This window comes from Platichthys flesus, chromosome 2 (assembly GCF_949316205.1).
Source record: "Platichthys flesus chromosome 2, fPlaFle2.1, whole genome shotgun sequence".
Lineage (NCBI taxonomy): Eukaryota > Metazoa > Chordata > Actinopteri > Pleuronectiformes > Pleuronectidae > Platichthys > Platichthys flesus.
Window position 1 is genome coordinate 9901468 of NC_084946.1, and position 25410 is coordinate 9926877.

Below are 25410 nucleotides of genomic sequence, written 5' to 3' on the forward strand. Positions count from 1 at the left end.
GGAGCCGCAAGAGGAGCAGCTCCAGTGCGCAGCGCCTTTACGCACAGAAAGTCCGCACGGATCCTCAGACTCGGAGTTTAGCGCAGCCACGCACGGAAGGTTTCTCTTTTATTCCCTGGGATTGAAAACATTTCCGTGGACTCTTGTTTGGACCTGCGATTAAACGAGGACCTGTTTTCACGCACTTTCTTAAATCGGCTCTCCCTCTAAGCTCCGCTCCTCGTTTGCAGAAGTGCTGAGTGTGTTTGCTGAGGACAGGGGGTCGACAGAAGGCTTTTGAACCGGAGGGGATACATGTAGCAGAGGGGTGCCGACACAAACCGAGGGTGAGAGGCTTGGACCGGAGCGTGGGGGGGGGGGATTCCGTCGTGAATGCTGTGGTGTTACGTGAGGAGTTGGGTGACAACATTCTGCGATGAGGAAGACGTATCATAAAACTTGCTCCACCGCAACCAGCACCGAGGTCCGGGCTGTGGCTCCAGCCCCCCGCAGTCTGTAGGAAGGTAAGCAGCACGGTATATGCTCCTTGTAGATGTTGGTTCGGAGCTGTTTTCTCTGCGCGACGCACGGTCACCGCCGGGCGCTTTAAATGCGTAATGAGCGTAATGGCAATGTGTCACAATGAAGTCGTGTACGGTTCTGACTTTAACCGCTTTCTCTTTGTTACGGAGGCGCAAACTAGTGTCATCTGCACTCTTTAAAGTCCTTGACCTTAAAGGGGCTGTTCTGCCCACTTCGTTATTGGCTGAAATGGCCAGGTTCCTCACGGTCTACTCGGCGGTACACCGATGGGAGTTCGAGAGTTGCCGTACTTGCACTGTAGCTCTCCCTCTACGAACGTGTTCTCACTGTTTTCTACCCCCCACCCCACCCCCTGTAGCGTGAATGCTCCGGCTACCACTGTGCGCCTGCCATCCACAACGTCTTTGTTGTGCGGCCTCTGTGCCATATGGACTGTGGACATCCTTGTGAATGAACAGATATAGGAGAATGGCCTCTGTGAAATTTTTTACAAATGTTTATTATATCCCGTGCCGTCTTAATCAACTTGTGTCACGTTGTTTCTGCGTAAATTGTGATTATTTACATCATCCCAGTTCATGAAAAAGCTCTAATTGTGTCCTGTAATTTACTGTTTTGGAAACATGTGGGATAATCACATCGCCATGGCAGTTGTCTGAAGGAGACCATTACAAGACTCCATTCAGAGCGATTGACCCGTTAAGATGGCTACTTTTTTTTTTGGCAGTGTACGGGGTCACCGGATTAGCACATGAATGTACAGAGAGAGAGAGAGAGCGGGGAGGGGGTTGAACTGAATAATGTGGCTGCAGGATCACTGGTCTGAGAGCAGCCCAAACAGTAACTGAGCTGACAGGAGCCAGACCGACATTATTTCTGACGTCCACAACTGCCTCTGGAAACATGTCAGAGCCTCACTGGTTGCGGCGTTTTCCCACTGACACATTAAAAGGAAAGTCAATGTAATATTCTGCAAAGTTCCTGGCAGATTGGTTGAGATATTTTCTCCCACAACGTATCATAAGTCAATCAGCAAGTGTTTGATAAATCTGCACTGGGTTACTGGTGTGAGAATGGTTTTAAAGTCTGTACTGAGGTGGTCTTGGAAGCATGGCTCTCCCATGAGTCCCCCTCTCCGGGTCCAAAGCAGTGTCACTTTATGGAACAAGTCACCAGTGAATGAATAAGTAATGTGATCCACTCTCAAGTGTAGTTGGGCTGGAGCTGAAAGCGTCCCAGTCTGATGTTACATAAATATCTCTTTCTCCCCTTTGCTCTCTCCTTCCCACTCTACACAAATCCTGTCAACCACTGTTTACTCCTTAAAAAGACAAGAGAGAATGGAAGTGATGTTGCCCACGTTTTTTTTTTTTTTTCAGTTAAACATTAAAAAGTTGTGTGACTATTTATTTAGACTTTTGAGTAAACCAGTTTGTGTCCTCTGCAGTCGGTGAAACTACAATAGGTACAACAGATTTTACAGTTGAAATTTAAGGGGTTAGTCCCTGTTCTATTAGCATTTGGCTAATTCTGGCAGCAGAAATTCTTCCTTTTTCGCTGGACCGTAAGACTAAACACTGCCTGTTTGTATACTTTTTTTTATTTCAACCAAGTTCAGATAGTGATCAGCATTTAACCTATGTCTGGTCTTGCGTGCACAATTAAATTCCAGCAATTCACATGAGACGGATGAACACAAACGTAGAACCAGCAAAGACTAAGCTATTCTGACTTTTGCTCTTTAGTGTTGCTAAAGCTCCAGAAACACTTATTTTTTCACTCAATAGCACACCTATCATTATAACCCTTAATGACGTTGTACGGTTAATTTGAAGAAAGAAAAATGTAAACATCCAGAGCCACGAAAGACATCATAACAATTTCACAAGCAGAGTAGGACTCCTTGTGTACTTAAAAAGTTTTGGGGGTTAAGCTTGATATTTTTGCCAGCTGTTGTTGTCATCTTCACCGGCCGTGCACCTGCCGACCTTTTTTATTTCCTAGCACGTAACTTATCATTTTGGAGAAAGCTGCATCGAGTAATTGCGCCTCAAGTGCAAGAATGAAAGGCGTTGTGTTGATGTAACAGTTGGCATAGGCTTGATTAATCTGTCAGGCATATCCAAACTGTTAGAACAACATTACAACATTCTTGAAATTTCTTGTCAGTTACACTTGTGCATATACGTCACTGCCTTTTACAGTAAAAGCTCCACTGTCCAGTTGAGGCTAGTGGACAGGAGGCTAGTTGGAAAGAAAGCATGACAAATTACCACTGTAATTTGTTAGGTCAGCTGGATGCAGGTTGAATCTTTGTTCGCAGAATGTTGCATCTGCTTTGTTACTAATTTGTCAATCCTGATTCTGAACCCCTCCAGTCATGATTAGCTGTGATTAAGTCCGAATGGCTCTGACGTCAACCCGACTTTGTATATTGCTGTATAAATAATTCATGAAAGTGGGGACAATAGCTTCAAACCACTAAGTGGAAATGTCATATGAACCAAACAAAAGGCTGTTAAATAGAAGCGTCTGTCCCAGTCCCCTACACGTCTTCCATAGAGCACAAAGGGAGGAAAAGAGGGGGAAAGAATCCAAGATGTGGCTGCAGTGTGCACCCAGCTGATCTCTCCTCTGCTCTCTCCTCGCTTGACAACCGACCTCAGCCTTTCTGCAGAGCTGCCATTGCAAGATGGGATTTTAATCTGACCATCAAGACTAGTGATGCCATGGAAAGGCTGCAGTGGTTTTGAGAGCTTCTCAGGAATGAGAGTGGAATGAGACTTCTGCTTCAAACTCGGCAAGGCCGTACTTTCTGAAATTGCTTCTGGAAACAGTTAAGTCAGATGACTCTTTAAAGTTTGTGTTGAACAGTCTCTTAATTCTAACCCTAGCCCTGGGGATAGAACCATATAGCTGTGAAGCCCATTTGCTTGTGGGCTGGTAAATCCATTCTAAAAACAAAGGATTGAAGCAGGGCTGTACATCTAACAGAGTACCCTATCAGGTCCTAGTTACGCAAGGAAACAACCCCCGTTGCCAGTGTTACAAAGCTAATCTAGAAAACTGTGACGATAATTAACCTGAAATGGTGAATCATTGTCCACTGACATCATGGTCTCCGGGATCACTAACCAACAGCATACCCCCCAGGTCTTAAACAAACTTCACAAATGATTCGTCAGCATTTATATCTCCCAGGGGACGAAGTGCCTGTCTCTTCTGAATAAAGAACCAGCATTTTAACCTCCCGCTATTTACCCCTGAGTCGTTTATGAGGCGTCTGTGATGTACTTGACTTGTATGACCAAAGTCCCCAAATCTCCCCTAATTGAAATGGTGTAGGTTACAAGGGGAAGTCAGGGGATTTAGTTACAGAGAAGGGGAAATCCCAGGCATGTGCATGAACCTTGTTGTAAATCATGAGGATAGACGAGGAGGGAAGGAGCAACGGGCCCCTGTGGGCTTACCGTATCTCTGCCAGCACTGATGTAGAGAGATCAGGATGTTTGCGAGGTGAATCACTCGAGGAAGGTCATCATCACACATCTGGTCCGACAGTGTGGGTCAGAAAGGTGCATTGCTCCAAAGGTCGCAAGCTGACTTTACCTCCAAGTTTAACTCTAGGCAGACTGTAGCAAGACGATTGTGGAGCTGGGATGTTGTGATGTGTCCTGTCAGAAGGAATGCAGTGTGAAATGCTTTCCTTCAGGTCTGTTCTGCTCCTTCTGGCTATTTGTACGCTTGTATCTCCAAGTGTCTCTCCCCATCCTAAGGCAGAGATAACTTGTAATCAGCTGGCAGGATGTCAGAAGAATAGTCCTCATGTGTTTTTTGTCTTCATGTTAAGTGCCTTTGTCTTGCTCTTTCTACCATTACCCTTGAGTTTGTGTGTCCTTATAGTTGCATGCATTTTTTTGTGCATGTCAATTGACTAATCTGCCTTACATCTGCGAAGGTAGGGAAGCTGTGTTGCCCCTGGCTAGAGTATCAAGCTGGATAAAAGGGATTTTCCAAACAACCTTTTGCCAGTCTGCTTGCTTGACAGCTACTTGATGAGTTCATCTGCCTGAGCTGCATCACTCCTCTATTTATCATAAGCTTCACTCGTCGTGGCAGAGATATCTCACCCCTCTGTGCGTTTTGCTAATGTTTATGGAGTCATTTCCTGAAGTCGTCCACCATGACAGCAGAATTTACAGAGGTCTGGCTTTTCTGCTCGGGGCGGTGTTGAAAGCTTGAGCAGACAGTAATAGGTTGTAAAGTCTCCTGGTGCGGGGCAAGGATTCTCAAGTGGTGACGGAAAATTTGTCAGACTTTAGACCTATAGATTTGTGAGTTTTTCTTTGTCAGGATTGCTCATGTAACCAGTTACGGCACGTCAGTGAGGTTTGGATAGACGACTCGAAAGTGGTTTTCAAGTCTTTCCAATGTCTGATCTGTCATCATAATCCATCAGTGCTGAGCCAAATAGAATAAGGTGCTTTGTTTACCAAAACTCAACCCTTGGTCAAGAAGTGCTACTCTAAGCAAATACAAAGAGAGACCCGGCCGGCTCTCCGCACAGTGCTGTTTGTGCTTCAAGCACTTTAAACTAACAGATCTGTTGCCAGTCGGGTTGTCAGGCTGTCAAACAGTGTCCTTAGTGTCCTTAAGCTCCTCCGCATAGGGCTGTCTGTCAGACAGGCAGGCGTCCGTCTGGGAAGCTAATGGGATTGTCTCCCTTGTTTGGCCGCCTGAGGGGCACCAAGGGTTAGAGGGATGTGACATTCTGGCCACCCAGAGTTTCTTCATAATGCAGTGGCTTAGACTTGTCAAGGACACAGGAATTTATATGAATGCAACGTCTGCTCCCTTTGGATCAAAGTACAGACCAAGTGACGGTGGCCTATATTTTAGTTTGAATCCATGCACTCAGGTGTTCAACCAAATCCTGTTCTACTTTTTGTGAGATGTTTCACAGGTTCTGTTTCCTTATCGTAATCATCGACTGTTAATCCCAAGAATTTTGCAAGACAACACTCAAGAGCAGTTGTTCGAGTCTATCATATATAATAACTCTTCTCATTGCTCTCTGGACACAACTGAAAATGAAAGAGCAGGTAGGAGGAGTATCGGTGTCAAGCACCCAGGCTTCCTTCGCTGAGGAAACTCACACATGAACACTTTCCATTTTGAAGCTGGGTGGGTCCGTTTGACTAATGAGTGTGGAGCACTGTCCTGGCTAAGCATCTGTTAGTGTTTCTCGCCAGCCTTGTTCATAGGGAAGTGTGTGTATTGGTGTGTTTGTACAGTACTGCTTTCCATCACTGTCATTGGTTCAATATTCTGCTAATTTCCATCGCCTGTTTGTGATTATACCTTCATACTTGATTCACCCAAGAGGATTGTTGAGCCTTGCAGTTGTGGCACCGACATTTTAGTGTGAGAGCTGCAGCAGAAAGCCTTGACCTTTAAACATGCTTTATGGGTAGAGGGTCTGCGAACATGCACAGGCCTTATGTGCTTTTGTAAAAAAGTCAACGGTGGTTTGCAGAACTTTAAAGGAGTTGCATGACAGATGTTCATTTTGTTCTCGGCTATTTGGGTTATGTATTTATTTATTTGATTAATGGCAAGTTTGATTGGCCCAAACAGTCTCTACATTATGATATCTTTGTTGATGGTAAAACCCTATCACCCGAGATGCAGTTCTATTTACAAAGCGATTTATTAAACTTGTTTTCACTCTAATGATTGTGTATTCTGAATTATTGTGAGTTCAAGGCACAAAAGTTACTTTCAAACCACAAATCACACTTTTATTGAGACGGTCGAATAACCACTGCTTCGGTACGTAATTGGAGACTCTTGTTCCATGAAATCTGTGCGTGTTAAACATAAGTGTAGTCCACACACAACTTTGGCCTAACAGATGTTTTGTCTTATTCCTCTGTAGGAAGATCTGTGTGCACTGTAAGTGTCGTCGTGAGGAGCATGCAATACCAACCATGCCTGTAGAGATGGAGAAGACGGTCACCAAGCTGATGTACGACTTCCAGAGGAACTCTACCTCAGACGACGACTCTGGCTGTGCCCTGGAGGAGTATGCCTGGGTACCGCCCGGACTCAAACCTGAACAGGTACCAGCATGGTTTCATTCCCTGCAATCTTAGGCCATGTTGTTTACACCAGACAGCACCAGGACCAATGACGCCTTTCTGTAAAACTGAAGGTTTTCTACGCAGTTCTGTCCGCACTGAGTCACACATGATTGTGAAGACTACACATTGGCCAAATCCCAAAATATTTTCTAAACATGCAGGAAGTGTCAAAGTGTCAAAAGTTGTCACCCACACCATAAAACTTGACTGTCCAAACACAACCTAAAATAATGAAAGCATGTAGGCATTTCATCCTATATCTCAGTGCTGTACTGAGATAGGCTCTGATCCTATTTATAATATTGTTGTGTTGTTTCTGAAGCAGGTGTTGAGAACAGACGTGCGCTACATGTCAGGTCTCTTAAAAGAGATAAAATGACAATGAAAGTCCAGGAATCTAATAACAGACACTCATTGCTTGCAGAAGCTCTGATTTCAATCCTAACGATATGATATGTTATATTTTAAATCCACATACCAAGATCAGAATTACAAAATATTATGGTGACAGGTTTCAGTTAGAAAATTAAATTAATTTAATTACATTCCAATACAGTATAAACCTACTAAAAATTCCAGGCACCAAACTGCTTGTAGTGTTCTATATTTTTTAACCCTTCATTTAGAGCTCAACCTCACTATATGATATTTCACGATTTATGCAGACAGGGCTTTCTACAGGATAATGGTTAACAAGGATTATAAAGCTCCCGCAGTCAAATTAATCTCCCTTTCATTCTGCCTGCAAACACATTTACAGTAGGTTTCATTGCCCTCACGAAGGCTCAGCTAAGCACGCATTAAATGACCCCACGCTTGTTGAAGAAAATCCCCTCTACAATGCTCATGTGGGAGGGTTTCCAGTTTTATGGGTTAATAGACACATTTATGGGGGGCTGGTTTCATTTTGGTGGTGTGTTAAAAGCAGTGAATTGGTCAATACGCGGTGTTGGCACAGCCCCCCTGTTTTCACCTCGGAGGACTAAACGCAGCTATTTTTCATCCCCCAACAGGGTTACACGTCTGACCCCGAAGTCAATTAGGTTCTCGTCCAGGGTTGATATGACCTCTGGAACATCAGGTTATAATGGAAACTGGGCTGTGCTGTACTGTAGCGGCACAATGCTCCACAAATATGAAAACAAATTGTATTGTGATAATAACAATAAGACCTGGTGGACAAATTGTGCCATTTAAGAGCATTACAGGAAATCTGTCCACAGCTATAACAATTTCTAGTTTCTCAACCTGATATGCAAGTCATTCAAGCTGTGAAAACCTGCTGTGTGACTCATCACAGAGGAGTGCACCTGATGTGCAGCTTTTCAAAGCCCGGATTTCCTGTGCATGCAGTAATAAAAGAGCGTGAATTGAGAGCAATAGAAAACACAGAGCGAATCTCCAGGATTCTTAACAGTGGGTTTAAATTTCCCCTTAGGGAGCCGGTGCCTTGGACGAGCCCTATTCAGCCATCAGTGGTGTAAAGTCACCGCTCAGTAACGGGAGATTTCTGAGCAGAATTGAGGTATTCAGTCAGAGATATCTGAGGATTATGGGGGATAACTCTGCACTTAGTTTGGACCGGTCAACTCTCCAGCGTGAGTTGTATTTCTGTCAACAGTGGCTGAATACATGAATCTTTATCACCAAACAAAGCCATTACAGAGTGTGCTGGCAATGTTATTGAGCTGCAGTATGGACGAGCCTGCCAGTATTCTCTCTCTCACTGTCTCCTCTCGCCCTCGTCCCTCCATCCATCTCAATATAAAATCTTGCATGTTGCCAAGTTACAGCTTGTTAAGTCCAAGAATGTTACTTAGCAGTGGCACTTTACTGTTTTTTGTAAATCACATAGCAATAGATTAGGTTCAGTCAAATGTGCAGACTCGTGGATCTGATTTTAATTTGCAGTTGAACATGAAGTATGTGTTTTTCAGACTGCTCACATGTGGGATATTTAAATAGAAATCAAGTGTTTTGTGCAAACTATAGCTATTTCCAGACTCTATGATGGATCCTGAGTTCGGATGTGGATAAATTAACTTTCAGAAGACAAAGGATGTCAAAGAAGGACATGAGGCTAGGTTTTGGTGTTCAAAAATGGACATCAGGACAATTAGACCCCCTTTATTCAATGCTAATGAAAACTGGCCGCTACTGACCTGGCCTCATTACAACCTGCAGCTTTGAATGAGAGATAAAAGGACAAGGCTATCCTAAGAGGTTTGTTCGGTGCATTGATTGTTTTAGGCCCCGTTCATACCTGGTATTATCTGGGATGATCCTATACTAAGTGGACAGTAAGTACTGTTCATGGCTGGCCTTCTGACGTTGTTTTTAACCAGCAGGAGGGAGCAGTGCACCTCCCTCGGGTCTAGTCTGCTGGAAATTAAGAGAAGAGGGAGAAAATTACACCAATTAAAGCTGTGTCTCAATTCAGGGGCCACCTTCTTCAGAGGCTGCATTTAAAGACAGATTACTCACTGCAGTGCGACTAGGCTGTTTCATTTCAAAGGTTCCTCCAAATGGAGCCGATTAATGCGTACTGACACCCGTCAGAAACAAAGGCTACAACAAGTGGATCCTTCCCAGGCCAACCTATCCCAGGATTCATTGCTCTTCTTTGAAAAACCTGTTACAAAGGGACCGACAGAGAGACTAAAGTGTTCAAAGCTTAACTCTTTTAAATGAAAGTGAAACTGGAAGACTGGATTTTTAGACGGATGCTGCTCCTGAACTGGGACACAGCAGACTGGATCTTTTCTGGGTCATATTCAAGGCAAACCAAATCTCTGAAGATGTTTGACACACTTGTAATCTATCTATATCTGCTCATCGTTGACAAAGCAAGTTTATGTGATTTGAACACCATTTGAATTAGTAAGTACTTCCTCGTGCTCGAAGGTTGTACGTTGAACATGGAGTTTGGCAGATTTCATTCTGACGAACACACCAAAATTAGAATGTGGCCAAACCACCTCAGAATATGATAAACGATCAGATCTCAGTGCATCACCTTTCACTTGTGATCAGATCATCCGAAATGTTAATGCTAAATGAGGAGATCTCTTGAAAAAAAAGAAATAAGTCATACTTTTGTAAATTTTGATATTTATTTTTCCTGGAAGATCAAGCCTGCTTATTTACTCACTATTTTTTTCTTACAACCAATGGTTAACAACTGTCACCAGGCTAACAAGCTAAGTTGTGGATGATGGTTAACATTTCACCAGCTAAACAAGAGCATATCCTCGTTGTAATTGTGACAACCCAGCTACGATCTTTTTTCACTTTCAAAACGTAGATTTGATCCAAAATCTGAGCTGCAGTGCTGAGCCGAACTCAAGCATCTCACTAAAGCAGAAGAGAACAGGACAAAGACTGAAAACACTGCTCTGTTCGCTGTGAAAACACCATCGTTCCCACCATGTTTGACTGTTTCTGCCATTGTTTTCTCGACAGTATAGTGTCTATGTCCACTAACCACTGTAAAGTGGCTTGCTGAGGGAATGTCCGTCCCAGTCCCTGGTGGTATCTTTACCTCTGGCTATCTGGCCATTAACAGCAATAGAAACCATCTGTGGGAAACCATTGCTCTTGTCACTCAGTTGCAAAATCCTACCATTCGCCTTCGCCTTTAAAAACACTGCTTTCAGTACAGTTCCAAATTCTGCCCTGTCTTTAGCTGTCTGCTTTCGATTACAGTTATTATCACAAGCTGCTCCTCCTGGCTCTTGCTGCAACTGTGTGTCCATTGTGTGTGTGAGTGTGTCTGTGTGTGTGTGTGTGTGTGTGTGTGTGTTATCTGTCTTTAGATCTTTCCCCTGGGGCAATGAGCCTTTCACCTCCAGATTGCAACCCTGTTGTTGATGAAAGCATGTTTCGTAATTTATCATTAGCAGTGTGTGTTTGCACGTGTCTATGTGTGCATATCTGGTAGCATGTGCATGTGTTTCTCCATAAGTGCATAAAGGTGTTCTGGGATTTATCAATCCTTGACCAAAGTCAGTCTCCTTTTCATGAACTATCCTGAGACACTCCACACCTCCTGGCGTCCTGAGGTGTGCTGCAGGACACGTAGTCCTCGTGCCTCGTCAACACTGGTGAAAACCGACCAAAGCAGGAGGCTCTCAGGAGGCTACACTAAGAACAACTCCTCTTACAAGTTCATCCCAACAATAAAATATCAAATAAGGCTTCTGTATCCACTCTGCCTTTGATACAGAGGAGAGTTTTAGAAACCAGTCGGCTCTTAGTTTTGGTCATTGGCACTGATCCTTGGTTTATCCAAGTTAATTTGTTTGTGTGTGACAAATCCTATTGCCAAGGACAAAGCTGGTGGCTTCTGCTCAGTAGATCCAATCAGGAGACAGACAGGTGATTAAAACAGGTCTTGACCTAGTCAGCAGGTATCGATCATGTTGTCTCTTTGTAAGTCTTCACGCTGCTGTATTGTGTGTCCCTCAAATAATCAAAGATTGTCATGTTTCTTAAGTACACACTTTGTTCACCCATCTAACACTTTCATTCTGTCCCGTATAACCTCTCCACACCTCCTCTCCCCCACCTCTTCTTCTCTCTGTCTTTGACCTCTGTTCCTAATTCTCCCTTGAAAACCCTGTGGCTTTCGTGGTTGGCACCCCCCCCCACTCCCCAGCCCTCACTCACATTCATATATGACTGCCTGACCTCTGATACACCCCAGCCCCCTGTTACAGTGTAATAAAAAAGACTGCAATAAATAACCCTGAGATGACGTTCATTGTCTGCCGCTGTAATGCAAAGAATGTCCAAGTGATTTGGAATGACCAGATTAGCATTAATCTTGCTGTATGCACGTGCACTGCATACATGCATACGTGTTACTCACTTATTTGTGTGTGCACGTAGACATGGGGGGAGGGGCTGCATATTTGAGATCAGTAACATATTCCCATGTCAGTGTGCAAAGATGGAGCGGTGTGGTTCCATTAAGTTTCAATGGGTGGGCCATAAATCTGTGATTCTAGTGTGTGTGTGTGTGTGTGTGTGTGTGGGGGGGGTCAAATAATATCAAACATTTGCAGGTCCCAGCTTCTCCTATTGACGACTTAACAGCTCCTTATTTTGTGTCATTGAATAGACAAAATCGATAAATGAAAAACAATAAATCAAGAGTTAAATCAATAATGAAATGAATCACTTGCTGTTCTTAAGTGTATTTTTGTTTAGTCATCCAGTCTATGTGTTGTATTTAGGTTATTGTTCTTCATCTCCTACCCTCTCTGTGCCTCTGTCTCCTACTCAGGTCCATCAGTACTACAGCTCCCTGCCCGAGGACAAGGTGCCCTATGTGAACAGCCCAGGAGAGAAATACCGCATCAAACAGCTGCTCCATCAGCTCCCGCCCCACGACAATGAGGTGAGTCCAAAACAACCAGCCCTCCCCCACCACCACCTTCATCCATCCATCTTTATCCACCCATCAATCCCCTCCCTTTCCTCTCCTCCTTCGGGGCAAAGCAGAGATAAGAGGGGGCTACGGGATGAGACAGACCAAGGAAAAATGGAGTCTGTCCTCTTAATGAGTGGGAATGAGATAGTAAGGAGTGTGCGCGACTTTGTGTGTGTGCGTGTGTGTTAAGCTGCCTCTAATTATTTTTCATCAATAAGTCATCACAGTTAATTGCGTTTTATTTAATTATTCTGTCTAAAGTCAGGTTCATGTTACCCAGTTCTGTTTGGGAGATGGGGTTATTGAGTCTTGTGGTGAATTAAAAGCTAAACAATTGCTGCAATCTCTCCCATGCTTGATGCCATTTTGTGACCATTTTCTGTCTTGCACGAGTGTAGCTTGCAGCCAACAATGTAGGAAGACTCTTAATCCTTAAACTCTGATTGGTGGATAACTGTCAACGGGCACTGCACCAAGCCTATTTGTGTCTGTAAACAAATCTGAGATGGCGGCTGTGATTTGTGTTAGCATGGAACAAGGCCGCCTCTGCACTGCATTGTTCTTTGAAATTATTAAATATTATTTTGCAGTAAATCTTGAGGATAGATCCCTCCACGACTTCAAGTTTCTGGTGCACAAACATGGCTGAAGATCTCTCTTTCTTGGAATGGAAAAGGATAGAACTAATGAAATTGAATAATCACTTCCAGCATGTTGCTCCTCCGTCCTAAACCCAGTGGGGAATATATTGAGCTGATACAGCGTATTTCCACTTGTGATGGAAACACAAAGAGGGGAAGACTCTTTAAGACTTAAAACTTAGAATGACATATTATGCCCATTTTACCACAGGGCAACATGTGTGCACGTGTGAGTGCATTGCCGCTATCGTTATCCACCCATTTATCCGGATCCACTCCAAAATGTAATGCCTTCTTCTTCGGGCCACGTCCCATCCCTTCATTCGAAATCGAAATTTGAGTGATTTTGATGTAATCCTGCTGAATAACAAGCAACATAGATTAAAACATAACCCCCTTGGCTGAGGTGGTAATGTGGAAATCCATTTACTGCTTCATTGTCAGAGTCCTGGTGTCGTGCCAGCTGACTCAGTGTCACACTATTATGACTCACAGGGATACTTGAATCAAACAGAACCATTGTAAAAGTCATTTTTAACATCTCTGCTTGTTCAGTCATGACAGACCTCTATGTCTGCTGTGGATCATCAACACCAACGTTTGACAATACATAACAGATCAAACTTGACACATGTATGTTTATGTGACGTGTTTGTGTGCAGCTACGCTACTGCAACAGCCTGGACGACGAGGAGAAGCGAGAGCTGAAGCTCTTCAGTAACCAGCGTAAGCGGGAGAACCTGGGCCGTGGCAATGTGCGTCCGTTCCCCGTGACGATGACCGGGGCGATCTGCGAACAGGTAACCACACAAAAATGTCTGATATATCATTTTTACATCATGTCCCTGTAGCAGTGAAATCTATGACAAGATCAGAGATGCTGTGAAAGCAAACAATCATTTTCACGTCTAAATGTCATTTTTTGCGCCGCGTCCTGACACACGAGTGAGTGAAATGTGACAGGAGCAAAGGTGGCTCATGAGGCCGGTGGAATGTAAGCGATAGATGGTACCAGAGATTTACTGGACGGCCGGCTGACATATCAAGTTTTGTTATGATGTACGCGAGGTGCTTGAGGATGACATATGAAGGACAGGGACACAACAGTTGTCTCCTTTTTATAACAATGCAGCGACCTTGTCAAATATATCCTCAAAAGTGTTGAACAAGAATGCTCAGGTGTCGCATGTGTGTGTATATTGTGTACTATTACGCGTCTCATTCCACAAAACAGCTGTCACACTCAGACATTCACAGTATTTGCCTCTGAGATGAAGTTACAGTTCCAGCTGAAGATTTATCACAGTGGTACCAAGTGTGCCATCAAATATTTAATGTGTTTACTTCCTGTGCTCTTGTAGTGGCCTTATGGGAACCTCGGAGTGCAATGAAGTGTTCTTTTAACAACAAACTAGCACACTTCTTCATCCGCTCGACATTTGTTACAGAGTGCATAACAGGCTTTAGCAAAGTAGAGCTTCTCTCTGTGGTGCTGCTGCCCCGGGTGGATAGGTGCTTTACAGCTTGTGCTTCTCATTCACTCGGCAGACACACACACACACACACTTTATGTGAGGGAACAGATTGTTGGGAGAGTGTGTATTGATTGAATTCCCCCACCCCCCTTTGGCTTCCTTGCAGCAGCAGGCTTTGTGCCAGTTAGATAACCTGATTGTAACTCCCCCCCCAGTCTCCCTCTTCCAGTCCCCCCCTCTAAATCTGCTTTGCCTACCTGATCCCTCACCCCTGTCTCGTTAGCACTCCCCATTGTTTATAGCGCCAGCCTCTCTACCTCTTCACCTCCATGCCGACCCGGCTCTCCCTATTATCCTCCCGTAGGCAGCATCTCTCCATTTTCATTCCTCCCCTTTGCCCCATCCTTCAACATTCTCCGAGAGTCACTTAATTTCCTCTCCCTGCCCGTGCCCTAGCAGAAACAGCGCATGCATACAAACTCAAAACACTCGTGCTCTGTTTTAGTCCAGGTTTCATGCAAAATGTTGGTAAAGACATTGACGCACTAGTCTGACAAGCTGCATCAGTGTCAGCATTGACGTTGACCCTGATAAGGATCCTGCGAAAGGAATTTTCTTTGGAAAAGGTGCATCTTCAGAGAAAAATCTCCTTTAGAGTTGAAACGATTAGTAGATCAATTTGTCACGAGAAAATGCTCCTGATTCAGCCTATCAGTGAAGACGGGATGTTTTGCTTTTGAGTCTCATGTGACAGTAAACAGAAGCGTTGAGCGGTTGATAAGATAAAACAAGATATCTGCAGACGATATCAGCCTTAAGGAAATTGTCACAGGTATTTTTGCCTGTGCTGTGACATTTAAAAGATCAAACGATCAATCATTTAAAAACATAACTAAACTAAGAAGGAGTTATTACCTTGACTGTGTGTGTAGATAAAACCTCAAACCAATAGAATAACACTTGTTTAAGACCACGCTACAGTGACTTTTGTCTTCTTTACTGATGTTTCAAGACTGTTTCGTTCACGGTGTTATATCCCAACAACCTGAAAATAATTGCTTTCCATACGTGTCAACATGGTGCCTCGCCTCCTCATTCTGTAGGGATGCTAAACAGGTGCACATTCAGAAAAAGTTTCCAGGATTTGTTTGCTTACAAACAAACATACTTACAAACAAATACCAAAGTATCATCCCACTGGCTGATGTTTATATGAAAAAGTACATAATCACAACTGCAGAAGCCTCACATTTTTTAAAGTGGTTAACAGTGTCATGTTATATTATCGCTTTCATTGCTCAACAGTGTGTTAGAAAACAAAATAACAGGGTGGTTATTATATTGCTACTCGGTATTGTCACTTCCCAAACCTGGCAAAGAAACAGTGGGATACAATAGTGACAAATACCAATAGATAGTACGTACTTGCAACCTGTTTCTCTAAACATTCTTCTTCCTCTGTCTGTTTTTTAGTGCGGGGGCCAGATAAACGGAGGCGACATTGCTGTGTTTGCGTCTCGGGCGGGTCACAGCGTGTGTTGGCACCCCGCCTGCTTTGTGTGCAGCATGTGCAATGAGCTCCTGGTGGACCTCATCTACTTTCACCAGGACGGGAAGATCTACTGCGGCCGGCACCATGCCGAGAGGCTGAAGCCGCGCTGCACCGCCTGCGATGAGGTAGATGCCCGTCTCTCACACACACACAAACACACACACGTCTGTATGGAGGTTCATTTGTTAACAGATACACTTGTCACCCTTATATATTCATTTGTAAACATTGTGCACATATATGCACATGTATATACCTTATATAAACCAAACTGCTGTGAGATGATGCTCACATGCTTCCCCACCAAGGTTGTCACAGTTTAACACGTGCAGGTTTTTTTAAAACTCTAATGGGGTCAGCTCTCAATATCCTGATCTCCAAACCATTAACACAGACTTACTCCCTCTGTAAATGGGGACGAGGACACTTTAAGTACTTCAAAAAGCACCCCGGTAATACACCAGCAGCATAATTACAACTAAATGCACCACCTTGTCCCCGCACACATTAGCCTCCTACACAAGTCAGTGAAAAATAGGATTATCTGAGGAGGTGAAAGTAGTGTGTGTGGAGGAGGGCGAGAGGGCGAAACCAGGCTTTGTGCTGTCATTCAACACACGGTGATAACCCAATTGAGCTTTATACCTCTGAGGACCCGTGATAAACGTTACTCTGTGTCTTATCTCTCCTTTCTTAGATCATCTTTGCGGATGAGTGCACAGAGGCAGAGGGGCGTCACTGGCACATGAAGCACTTCTGCTGCTTCGAGTGTGAGACGGTGCTGGGGGGGCAGCGCTACATCATGAAGGAGGGACGGCCCTACTGCTGCTCCTGCTTTGAGTCCCTCTACGCAGAGTACTGCGACTCCTGCGGGGAACATATTGGTATGCTACAGAAGCGCCCGGCATCTATCACTGTTCACACAAACTTCATTAATCACCTGTGGGTCATTGTAAGGAGCCCTTACAAAAAACATTGTAATATGCTACGATGGAGACATGGAAAAATAGAGTGGACGATAGAGTGACCTCATTTATTTTAGCAACTAACACAGATGAGAAAGTTACGACCTCAAGCACTGTTTATCACAGAATGATGTCATCCATTGCCAGAGACCTCAGTTTACAGAGCACACATATTTATACAATATACACCATACAGTGTGGAAACCTGACTCGGGTAAAGGCCGACCATAGTGATCACTTTTTACCCCCATGATCACAGATTTGTACAACAAAAAATAAACAAACCAAACTCTTAAGAACTGCAGTGTTAGAGGCAAAGCCACAGGGGCAAGGAACTGGGGGATTTTTCAGCAGGAAACCTTTATATTAGCACCTCTTGGCCCAATGCCATCTCCTGTTAAGAACTATGTGTGTGTATATATGGGTGCATATGCGTGCTTCCCCTGAAAGGATGCCCAGGTGTGATTTTGGCACATACCTCTCAACAAATTTGCTCTGTAATTATTTGTCAGGCAGGATACAGGAAAAAACGTATTTGGCCAAAAAGCACAACTGATTATAAATTGAAACCATCAGAAAACTTGCTCAAACCAGATGGCAGCCATTAGCAAATAGCTGGTTTTCTTTCCCTCTGAGACAACTTGAAACGTAGTCGAAATGCGATGTGTTTATATACTGCTGGGCAAGCTCTGTAATGAGTTTGCCCCCAAGTCTTGTGTTCATGCACAGTCATGTATTACAGCCTTTGGCTCCATATTCTCACTTAACAAGCATCTCACTTAATATGCGTCTATTATCGCATGTAGACATTTTAAATGAACGAAAGAAAAGTTATGTTTTCTTGTCGTTATGTTTATTAATTGTCTACCAAAATCTGCTGTTTTACCTAAACCCTGTGGATTCCTGTGTTTGTCTTTGCTGCAGGAATTGATCAAGGCCAGATGACGTACGATGGGCAGCACTGGCACGCCATCGAAGGCTGCTTCTGCTGTGCCCGCTGTAAACGCTCCCTGCTTGGTCGGCCCTTCTTGCCCAAGCAGGGCCAAATCTTCTGCTCGCGCTCCTGCAGTCTCGGGGAGGAACCTAACGGCTCGGACTCCTCTGACTCTGCCTTCCAGAGCGCTCGCTCCACCAGAGAGTCCAGACGTAACTCGAAAATGGGGAAGAGTGGAGGAGGTGGTGTGCAGACGGAGAGGTTTTCCGGTGAGGTGGACCCACTATCTTTACAAATGGATCTTCTGAGTCTCTCCAGCCAAACGCCTAGCTTGACTCGCGAGCCGCCGGCCTGGCAGAACCAGGAGCGAGCAGGTGACGGATATAATTATGAATCCCAGTCAAACCCAACTGCCAGCCCCACCCCTCTCCAGCTTCTCAGCCAGTGCAATGTCAGGACTTCCTATACCCCCGCCTGCTCCGGACAGAATAATCAACAGCAGGATCACAGGATCAAGGACAATGCAGCTTTAAAGAGACCCCCCATCTCAGCCTTGAAGGGCCACTCTCTGAATGAGGCGTGGTTCCAGCAGCCAGCTCCAGAGGAGTACTATCCCCCCAAACCGAGGATGCAAAAGAGTTTCACTGAGGTGTCCCATTGCTCTCAGCAGCACAACAGCTTCTCCCCCGACAAGCGCTCCATCAGTTTGCATGGCTTTCAGAGGGACAGGGACAGAGACCTAGGGCCTCCAGCAGCAGCCCAGGTGGCAAGAAGCAGGAACCCCATCAATGCACTTAACTTCCCAGAGCAACTGACCCCTCTCGAGCAGACCCCAAGAGGATCCATGGAGTCGCTGGCTTTCTCCAACGGAACAGGTGGGTGTCGTAGTCATTAGGCTTTAGTGTAGAATCAAACCTGTTGTTGTTGAATATTAAGATATTTTCTCTAACAATGGTGGGATAACAATCAAAGTTAACTTTTTGTTCGTTGCTGTTGTTCTTCAGGAAACTCAGCAGACGGAGCAGGAAGGCGTCAGGAGCACCTTTCTCGTTTCTCCATGCCAGACCTGAGCAAAGACTCTGGAATGAACGTGTCAGAGAAAAGCAACATGGGCACCCTCAACTCCTCAGGGCAGTTTCGTAGCTCTGACTCCATCCACAGCCTCACCGCCAGTCAGCCCTACATGGAAATGGATCCCCATAGGTCCTCCCAATACAAAATGCAGTACAGTGACTCTCCTGGCATGGGTAGGGGTATGAGCACGACTCACTTACCGCCTGGCTTCACCTTCCAGGAGGAAGACAGGGTAAGTTTGGTGAGCAGTGCCAATGCTGCCCGTCTGCCACCCATCAGTGAGCGTATGGTAGGTGGCGTTGGTGTTGGAGGTGTTGGAGGTGGGGGAGGAGGAGGTGTCAGGGGAGCAAGTGTCCGGATAAATGCCCCTGAAGAAACTCCCCAGAGGCGAAGGCATCACCACCACCGCTCCCGCAGATCCCGTCGCTCTCGCTCAGAGAACGCTCTCAACTTGGTGGCAGAAAGAAGAACAAGACCCCAAGAGAGACCACAGTTGTGTGTCCGAGAGGATTATGATCGTTTCCCGCCACCGAGGAGCGCCAGGGACCAGTTTGGAATCGGAAGAGGCGGAGGAGGAGGAGGGGACCGATATCAAGCTCCATTCTTTAGGCAGTGCCCCAGGACCACGTCAGACCTGACGCTGCAGAACCCTGGAGCCAGCCGACGCACTGGCTTGAACCAATACTCCTGGGATGATTATGACGACGATTGGTGCTCCACCTGCTCCTCATCCTCCGAATCAGAGGATGAAGGATACTTTCTGGGCGAGCCGATCCCCAGACCCATCCAGCTGCGCTACCTCAGCAACCAGGAGCTTGTGCACAAGTACAACCCAGGGACGGGAGGACCCAACCGCACTGGGCAGTTATACACCCACAAACGCAGGAAAAGCAAAAACTGCATCATCTCCTAACATCCTCCTAACAATGACTCTTCCTCCAGCTGGTGAACACTAACATCCTCCATCTGGAACAAGGAGAAATCTAAACTCACAGTCCATTTATTCAGTGTTGTTGAGTGTTGAATATTATGTAATTGAGAGTCAGTGATGAATTACAGTGGAAAAGCAATAGTGTTTGCATGTTTGTTCATTTAATGTCTCTCCTGAGTATTACGGCTGCTAGAGTCACATGTGCAGTTCCATCGAATCACAAAGTTAAAAGCTGATGTGCAATCTTTGATGTCAACAGCACGCGAGTGTGCAAGCTAGTCGGGTCGGTACAGTTGAGCTTTTTTCATGCAATGTGATTTGGATTTAGGATATACTGTACTATTGTATTCAGTTCATAGTGTGTACATAGAGAAAAATAATTAATAATTTCACTTTAACTTAAGGAAGTCCATGTAAATATGGTTGTAAATGAGGCCTCACATATTTTTATATTTTGTATGGATAGAATCATGTATGTATTAAATATCTATAATGTAGAGATAGAAAATGTCAACAACAAACGTATGCATGTTTTATTTGGCTGACCTGGTCCTTCATTTGGAATAAAGGAGTATTTCTGTGATTTCTTTTGAATTGATTGATGATTGGTGTTTCTCTCCAAATGTTGTCTTCTCCATCTGCTTAAAGCATAAATACATCACACTGTAGTGTAGAGGTTGATGAGTCACCCTCCACTGCCATGTTAATACTGTATATGTAATTAGGCTGTATTATGGGTGCAGTCACATTCAGACACACTGAGCTCCATTGTCCTGGAAACAGATGCAACTTCAGCTCTGGTTTAGTGCATCAGCATATTCATGTTGGAAAGTGCTGACAATGGTCTAGGGATTAATGAAATCTGGTGATGCTTTGTTCATTATCAGCCATGCACACATACACACACACAGGGCCGGCCCTGGCAATGTTAAAGCCTTAAGTGAGATCCCCCCCCCCACACACACACACACAAATTTACAGACACAGACGTTGCTCTGAGGATGGCTCTGTCATGCTGCTTTCCGACAATAACTGAACTCCAAACATTCTCCTGAAAATATCCGGAGGTGCTGTATGAGAGAACGCAAACGTCTCCGTCAATTTCTCAGCACATTCTCAAAAACAGTTTCCTGCCAGTTTCTGGTGAAACATCCAGAGAGGCCAGTGAGAGTATCCATGATGTTTCTAAAGCGAAAACAAAAGAAGAATACAAATATCTCAGGATAAAAAGGATGTGCCATACATTTAGAGGACAAAGATGTATACTGGGAGAGAACTGAGAGCTCTTTCCATTAAGAGCAAATTACAGTGTTGTTTTGCTGTAAACAAAAACACTTTGCCTTTCACAGCCTAATTCAAACCTGCGCTCTAACCAGACCTTATCCATCGCCTAAATGTTCCCAACATTTTCCTATTGTTTTGAATGTGTCTGCTTCAAATTTGAAAGTCAAAATCTGGAAAATGTCCAGATCAAATTGTCTGGTTATTTTCTATCTAAAAACAGCTTTGGTCTTGGTTTGCTACTTCCAGACTGTAATAACACATTAGCTTGTGGATGGATTGCTATGACATTCAGCAGAGACATTTTTGTCACCCTCAGAAAAATGATCCCCTGACTTTTTGTATATCACAACCATTAAGTCTTAATTTAAATTTGTGCCATAGTTTGCTTCATAACTCAATAAAATAACTGTAACTTTAAGGGTGACGTTAGCATTTATCTGCCTGCCCACACGATATCTCCTAGCATGGCTGTGGCCTGTTAATCATAACAAATATTTGCATTCACTGTATAACAGGTTGTTTCTGCAAGTGTTAAGCAGTGTCATATTGTAAATTGGATTGCCTCTGACGTCCATGTGGTCAGGGGATTATCCACACTAGCCCCCATAATCCACACATATGTTTGGAGCAAGGTGTGTGAACGCCAATCTCTTGATTAGAGGCGTCGAGGCACTAATGCTGTTGACATGATTGGCACATTAGTGTGATTACTTCACCTAACCTCAACCTTCGAGGCGTGCGCCCCAGTTTTTTTCGTGTTTACTCTGGGACGCTCCATAGATAGCTTCCAGACGCTGGAGGAAAGGAATCCTAATTTAGTCGGCTATGATACGACAACGGCAGCTGCATAAACATGTGAGATGCATTATGTCAGGCTGCTGATGGCCTGCTCCCTAAGTGTAGACTTCCCCCTGCTTTTGGTAAGTCCTCAAACCGCGGCTGCAGACTGTGCTTCACATCAGCAGAGGTTCAGAGCGTGTATCACCGTAATCATTGTCTCCAGGAGTAATGAGCCTCACCGTGAAACACACACCAGCCTCTGTCTTCAGTGTAGTAGCTCCCATTGTTCCTGACACATGAGCTTCCCTAACATCCTCATTACCGTTAACCCATATCGGTTTGTTTCCTTGTTAGTCTCTTGCCGGGGGGGGGGGGGGGGGGGGGGTATCTCCAGTGTGTAATTAAAAGTAAATGGAGGGGTGCCAAAGATCGCTGACAGCGGCGAGATAATCCTGAGACGGTGGCATTTTCAGCCAAACTCTTACTGCCCGTAAATTAGAGCCATGAGAGGTTAGGGCCTGCTGCCGCTGCTCGAAGGCTCTTCAGAAACAATGATGTTGATATGAAACATGTGGATAAAAGACAATCGCATTTACCAAGACATTTTGCCAATAATCCTGATTATAAAATGGCAAAGCATCTGGGACGACAAATCTTAGGACAAAAGTGTCAGTGCAAAGTCTAATTTCTGCTTCTGATCTCCCTCGTCTGGACTCTTCCTGTATATGACCTCTGTTTCATTTATATTCAAATTTAAAAGCAATAGTATTTTTTTACGGAATCTTGTGCTGCCTGCAATCAAGACGTCGTACGCATTTTATTATCAAAACTGAAATAACAACTGAGATTTGTAGCAGAGCTGAAGCTTTGTAAAGTCACAGAATGATCTATTCATGATTTATTCTATAATCAGTTGAAGCAGTCGTCTGTTTAGACTAGAGGTGTCAACTCAGGGTCAATTCAGAATTCAGGAAAATTCCACCACCATGACTTTAATTAGTTTCTTCTGCAGGTTGTTACATAAACTAGGATTTGTGCAAATGTCTATTTTTATTCTATCGAATTGAATTCCCTGCACTCTGCTTCCCTGAGGTCTGACAGAGTAGCTGGTGTCTGGAGAAATGACAACCATCCTTTCCTTAACTCTGAGGTATGTGTCTGTGCTGAATACACAACAACCACATCAGGTGACAGCATGAAAATAGAATAGAGGGTTCTGTAAGCTCCACTCATAACGTGTTTTCTGCTGTTACAATCTCCTGACTGCAAATGTAAGAACACTTCCAGGCACTTATAATAGTAGCAAAATGCCTAGAAATGTCCCAACCAATCAGAATGAGCCGGACACTTCTAGGCACTTTACATTAAAGCAAAATGCCTTGAAATGTCCCACACTAGTTGTTACGGAAGTGCAATACTTTGGACATTTCTAGGCACTTATCATAGTAGCAAAATGCCTACAAATGTCCCGACCAATCAGGATGAGCCGGACACTTCCAGGCACTTATCACTGAGGCAAAATTCTTGAATTGTCCCACTCTTGGTGTTAGGGAAGTACAATATGTGGGACACTTGTAGGCACTTTACATTAAAGCAAAAGGCCTACAAATGTCCCACACTAGTTGTTATGGAAGTGCAATACTTGGGACACTTCTAGACACTTATCATAGAGGACAAAGGGATCATCATCTTTCCTAGAGGTTAGCGATTAAATGAGTTGTTCATTTGTTGTGTGCATTTTATGACAACAGAGGGGTAAAACATTACTTATATATAAATAAATAAATCTCTGACTGCCCCTATGTGCTCTACCCGTGTGTAATACCTGTGATTGTAATCCACTTCATTCGCAAAATGCACCAGTTTAATTAACAACCACACATTGGTGCATACTGTGTGTGTGTGTGTATGAAGTCCAGATGTACAGCTGTCATGAGTTGAAGCCATTTGAGATGTTTTGGGAAACTCTAAAAGCCATAATTACCCGTCTTTAAGAGCAGAACGGCTGCAAATTACAGCTGCGCTCTGAGCAAACTAAGATAGCCTGATTCAATTATTCACAAATGAGGAATGCCAATGGTGTGTAATCACACACAAACACACACACACACTGACTGGGCTAGCTTGGTAAATAGAAGACCCATGACAAGACTGACTGGGGCCTTACAAGCAGTCTTCCTTCCATGTGTGTTCAATTACCATGGGAAGAATGTACCAGAACAAAACCAATGCACAAATACAGGATCACAGTTTACAACAGTCTGACTTGACACGTATGAGCCACACTGGACCAGAAAGAACGGCCAATCACCTAAAGTTGAAATTCAGGGATTTTTCAACATTTCATTACCTGCGTTTTCGGACATTTCTTTCTCGCCCCCTGAGGTGTGAATCCCCAGTTTTTAACCAGGTATCCCGATATGCCCAGGATAGTCATCCTATATGGATTCTAATCTGTCCAGGTCATAAGGGCAGTGGGGGATTTTCTGGATTTTCCTCCCTGATCGCCCGCTCACAGAATCCCTTCGGTTTAGCAATTTAGTACTATTGTGCTGTCTGGCAGGCTCACTCCTCTCCTGAGGTGGACGGGTTAATATTGTGTGACACTAACTCCACTGTCCATCTGGTCTACTCCTCTCCTTCCTCTCATCCGTTCTCCTCTCCTCTCCTCTCCTCTCCTCTCCTCTCCTTTTCTCTCCGCTCCTCTCCTCTCCTCTCCTTTTCTCTCCGCTCCTCTCCTCTCCTCTGCACAGAGGAAGGACAGTGAAAGACAGTTAAGTAGCTGTGAACAGTATTAGAATGACAGACCTTATACCCACTAATCTCAAAATGCATTTTCACCCACTTAATCGTGGCCTCTGCCCTTCCTCCTTCCTCAATGTGACCGGTCAACTATTTGTGTCCGATTCAGCTTCATTTCTCAGTCTAATCCCTGTTTCAATAGGCTTATCCTCAAGTTTCTGCAAAGTTTTACTAGAGTAATTAAAGTAGATAAGTAGGATACACAATCAGCACTATTAGTTAGAATGGATTTGACATCTTTAGAAGCCTTAATTTGGCCTGATTGTTGTCCTTCAGCCAGAGTGAGAGGAAACGACAGCATTTGCAATGTTTCTGACACGTGGTGAAATCCTGCCAGGTCTGGGTTAATCTGCCGGGTGTACCTTGGTATACCTCGACTCTGCGCTGCCAGAGGGCTCCGTCTGGTTCAGGATACAGCTCTCGCCCCCCCCCCACCCGGCAGTACGTCATTCACAGGCTCAGGTCCCAGGAGGGGTCCGTTCTGTATCACCTGTGCACAACCCCCGCAGCTAGCAGCATTTAATCCTGGACATTTGTGTCCCTTGAGCACATGACTTAAGTGCCTGTTGTGTTTATTCACTTATTCCCAGTCTTTTCATCTTTCTCCCTCTCTCCTCCCACCGCTCTCTGACTGTCTGCTTAGCAGAAGTGATGGATGGATCAATTAGTCCTGCAGCTGGAAACGAGGCATAGTGAGACCGTGATGTTGATTTTACAGCAACACATTTTCCCCTGAAGTGCCAAGACCTGCAATTATAGATGAAATAAACAATATGAAGATGTTTAGTTGATAAGTTTATTCGGCAAAGGTTTTACTTTAGCATAATATCCTTACTGATTTGCAAATAGGTTCTTTATGTGTCACGCACCATT

At 44.4% G+C, this 25410-nt stretch overlaps 1 protein-coding gene across 1 annotated transcript; it reads left to right on the forward strand.

The window, feature by feature from the left end:
• The first annotated feature begins 352 nt into the window (after positions 1 to 352).
• Positions 353 to 20247, forward strand: prickle2b (prickle homolog 2b). Its single transcript, XM_062397247.1, has 8 exons — positions 353 to 503; positions 6461 to 6644; positions 11953 to 12066; positions 13403 to 13540; positions 15689 to 15892; positions 16465 to 16651; positions 17657 to 18541; positions 18671 to 20247. Exons 2-8 carry the CDS (start codon positions 6513 to 6515, stop codon positions 19651 to 19653), a joined length of 2643 nt encoding a protein of 880 aa, XP_062253231.1. The 5' UTR covers positions 353 to 503; positions 6461 to 6512; the 3' UTR covers positions 19654 to 20247.
• The last annotated feature ends 5163 nt before the right edge of the window (positions 20248 to 25410 follow it).

What these genes read in the sequence shown, in the direction of transcription:
- prickle2b (XM_062397247.1), top strand. Translation starts at nt 6,513, where the DNA reads ATGCCTGTAGAGATGGAGAAGACGGTCACCAAGCTGATGTACGACTTC. An exon ending in TCCCGCCCCACGACAATGAG is followed by an intron (nt 12,067 to 13,402) that starts GTGAGTCCAAAA and finishes GTTTGTGTGCAG; the next exon opens with CTACGCTACTGCAACAGCCT. An exon ending in GCTGCACCGCCTGCGATGAG is followed by an intron (nt 15,893 to 16,464) that starts GTAGATGCCCGT and finishes CTCCTTTCTTAG; the next exon opens with ATCATCTTTGCGGATGAGTG.